Here is a 2,961-nt window from a genome sequence, read left to right on the forward strand (position 1 = left end):
ATGATGAAGAGATTTGAAAAAAATAGAAAAGATAAAGAAAGAGAAGTTATGTAAGAAAGAACAAGAAAAAATACACATGGAAATTGAAGAAAAGAAAAAAAAAAGAAACAATAAAAGAACAAGAAAGAGATAATTAGAAAGATATGAGAAAGAGAAATAAAAGAAATGGAAAAATGCAAAAGAAAGAAGAAGAAATAAAGAAAAAAGAGAAGAAAGAGAGAAAGAAGAAGTAAAGAAGAAAGACAAAGAAATAGAAATAGAAAGAATGAAGAGTAAACACCAGATAGAAGTTTATCAGAAAGAAGAACAAATACGAACACTGAAAGGGAATTTAGAGAAACAAAAGAAAGAAAGGGAAGAAGAAACTAATAGATTAAAGAAATAAAAAGAGAAAGAAATAAGAGAAATAAACAAGAAGAAGAAAACAATAAAACAAAAGATAAGACCAAACAACAAGAAGAAGAAAGAACAAAAAGACAAAGAAATTTAAGAAAAGAAATAGAAAGAAGAAAAAAACAAGGAATAGAAAACGTCATCAATAAAGAAGATACAAAAATGTAAATTTTATCAAAGTAAAGAAGAAACAATACATTGACAAAACAGAAACACCAAAGAAGTGGATCAAGTGGAATAATTATAGAAGAGAAGAAGTAGATTCCATCAAAGAAGAAAGCAGGAAGAAAATAAAACAAATATAAGAATAAGTAATTCGAATCAAGAGAAAAGAATTAATAAGAATAATATTAGAAGAACTAGAGAAGATAAATGGAGAGAATATCAATATAGAAGAAATATTGAAGAATAAATGAACTATCAGAACTAGAAGAAAATAAGATAAAAAGTTATTATTGTTATTGATTAAATATAAAAAATATTAAAATGAAAATTAGATATTACAGAAATTAAAGAGATAATAGAATAAAGAAGAACAAAGATAAATAAAGAAGAGTAATATATAGAAATGAACAAAAGATGAATAGATGAAAGAAACAATAAAAAGATAATAAAAATAACAATAAATATAATGAATAATTATAAATATATTCATTAAATTAAAATAAATAATGACAAACAACATGAAAGATGAAATAAATAATAATAAAAAGAAGTAATACAAGAAAGTAAAGAAAAATAAATAAAATAACATATATTAATTATTATTTGAATAAAAAAACATATGATAAAATAATTAAATGTATGAATAAAGAATGGAAGTGTGAATGTGAAAATATAGAAGATATCAAAAAAGAAATATATAAAATAACATATTATATTTCTAAATATCAATAAAATAATTTTATAAGATATCGAAATGATGAAATTAATAATCTAAGAAGAAAAACCAATAAATTAAAATAATTATTAAATAACAAGAATTCCAATAGAATTAAAATAATAAAGAGAAATAAATAATACATGATGAATATATTATTAATAAAATATGAAATTAAACAAATAGAATATTTAATTAATAAGAATAGACCTTAATAAAGAAGATGGGAGAAGAATAAGTAAAAATACAATAATGATAAGAAATTAGAAGAAGATTAAATAAAATATATAATATCATAATGATGAAATAATAAGATAATAAGAGATGAATATGAATTAGAATTAATAAGAACTATTATGTATTATGAATGGAAATAATGAAATAAGAGAAATGATGAAAATGAATAAGAATTGAATTTGGAGGTGATTTTATAAAAACAAATGATAAAAAAATTAATAAAAATGAATTTAATGAAATATATTTATTGTTACAAAATAAGAATGAATCATCTATAATAATAAAATATTTAAATATTAAATTTAATGATTATTAATAAATTGAAATAAATAATGTAAATATTCATTTAATAAAATAATTTGAAAGTTAAATCATATATGAAATTAACAAGTAGAATAATGATAAATATTAATATAAAAAGAAATGGTTATAAACAATTAAAATTAATGCAAGAAAAAGGTATATTTGTATTAATTATGAAAGTATTAATTACATGAAATAATAATTTAAAGTAGTGTAGTATTTATAATGATAAAATATCATCAACTGAACATATATCATTAAATTGTATTGTAAATAAGAAGGTACAAATAGAAAAACATGATTTAATAAAAGAATATATATGGAGATGTGATAAATTAAAATATAAAATAAATATAATAAATGATAATGAAATAAAGAATAAAACAAGAGAGAATAATGAAAATAATATTTAATAAAAATGAAATAAGTAAATTCAAAAGAAGAATTGAAAATAATGAAGTATTCATTGTATTGAATCAACAAATAATTAATAAAATTGAATATTTCATAAAATACCAGATATTTATATAGAATATAAAATAAATAAGAATAATACATGATAAAATGATAAATCTATATTAATAATAAAGTAGAAAATGATTGAAATAATCAATAAAATAATAGAAATTATTATAATAAAATAAAAGTGATTCTAATAGTAATACAAAATGGATTAATTAATAAAGAAATTGTAAAAATGATAAAATAACAAAGTAATATAAAACAATAAGAAATAATGTAAAATAGAATAAATAAAGACAAAGAAAGACTTAATGAAATAATAAATAAATGAAATGAAATATAGAGACATAGAAGTATAACATGAACAATACATTCAATAGAATGAAATAATTTCAAATAGATAAATAGAAAAATAAGTGTTTTATTAAATTTTAATTTATTAATTTTTTATTTCAATTTATTTATTTTGCTCTGGCTTGATAGTTAAATAAATTCTTTTAGAATGTCTTTAGTTATAACTTTGGAACAAACTCATTTACTAAAACCTATTACAAACTTTACCTTTTCTGTTTTGTTTGATATTTAATCAAATTATTTTTTAGATTTAGAAAATAATATTTTTTAAAGACATGAGATTAGAAAACAATAAAATTAAATATTTTTTAATAACTGGAGAAGTAAGTGTA

At 17.9% G+C, this 2,961-nt stretch overlaps 1 protein-coding gene across 1 annotated transcript, besides 17 other annotated features; it reads left to right on the top strand.

The window, feature by feature from the left end:
• The first annotated feature begins 86 nt into the window (after positions 1–86).
• Positions 87–270: a microsatellite.
• Positions 271–341: 71 nt separating this feature from the next.
• Positions 342–530: a microsatellite.
• A 329-nt stretch (positions 531–859) lies between these two features.
• Positions 860–1,013: a microsatellite.
• Positions 921–1,105: a microsatellite.
• Positions 1,015–1,206: a microsatellite.
• A 43-nt stretch (positions 1,207–1,249) lies between these two features.
• Positions 1,250–1,303: a sequence feature (AT_rich).
• A 41-nt stretch (positions 1,304–1,344) lies between these two features.
• Positions 1,345–1,370: a sequence feature (AT_rich).
• A 10-nt stretch (positions 1,371–1,380) lies between these two features.
• Positions 1,381–1,559: a microsatellite.
• Positions 1,507–1,684: a microsatellite.
• Positions 1,685–1,698: 14 nt separating this feature from the next.
• Positions 1,699–1,930: a sequence feature (AT_rich).
• Positions 1,888–2,226, top strand: EDI_281800 (uncharacterized protein; the record flags this gene model as incomplete). Its single annotated transcript, XM_001739872.1, has 2 exons — positions 1,888–1,992; positions 2,026–2,226. 2 exons carry the CDS (start codon positions 1,888–1,890, stop codon positions 2,224–2,226), a joined length of 306 nt encoding a protein of 101 aa, XP_001739924.1.
• Positions 2,099–2,275: a microsatellite.
• A 19-nt stretch (positions 2,276–2,294) lies between these two features.
• Positions 2,295–2,443: a microsatellite.
• Positions 2,356–2,532: a microsatellite.
• Positions 2,445–2,615: a microsatellite.
• Positions 2,509–2,691: a microsatellite.
• Positions 2,692–2,694: 3 nt separating this feature from the next.
• Positions 2,695–2,743: a sequence feature (AT_rich).
• A 110-nt stretch (positions 2,744–2,853) lies between these two features.
• Positions 2,854–2,944: a sequence feature (AT_rich).
• Between the last annotated feature and the right edge of the window lie 17 nt (positions 2,945–2,961).

The sequence above is a fragment of the Entamoeba dispar genome, genomic scaffold (assembly GCF_000209125.1).
Source record: "Entamoeba dispar SAW760 scf_1105229462493 genomic scaffold, whole genome shotgun sequence".
In the NCBI taxonomy this organism is placed as follows: domain Eukaryota; phylum Evosea; order Mastigamoebida; family Endamoebidae; genus Entamoeba; species Entamoeba dispar.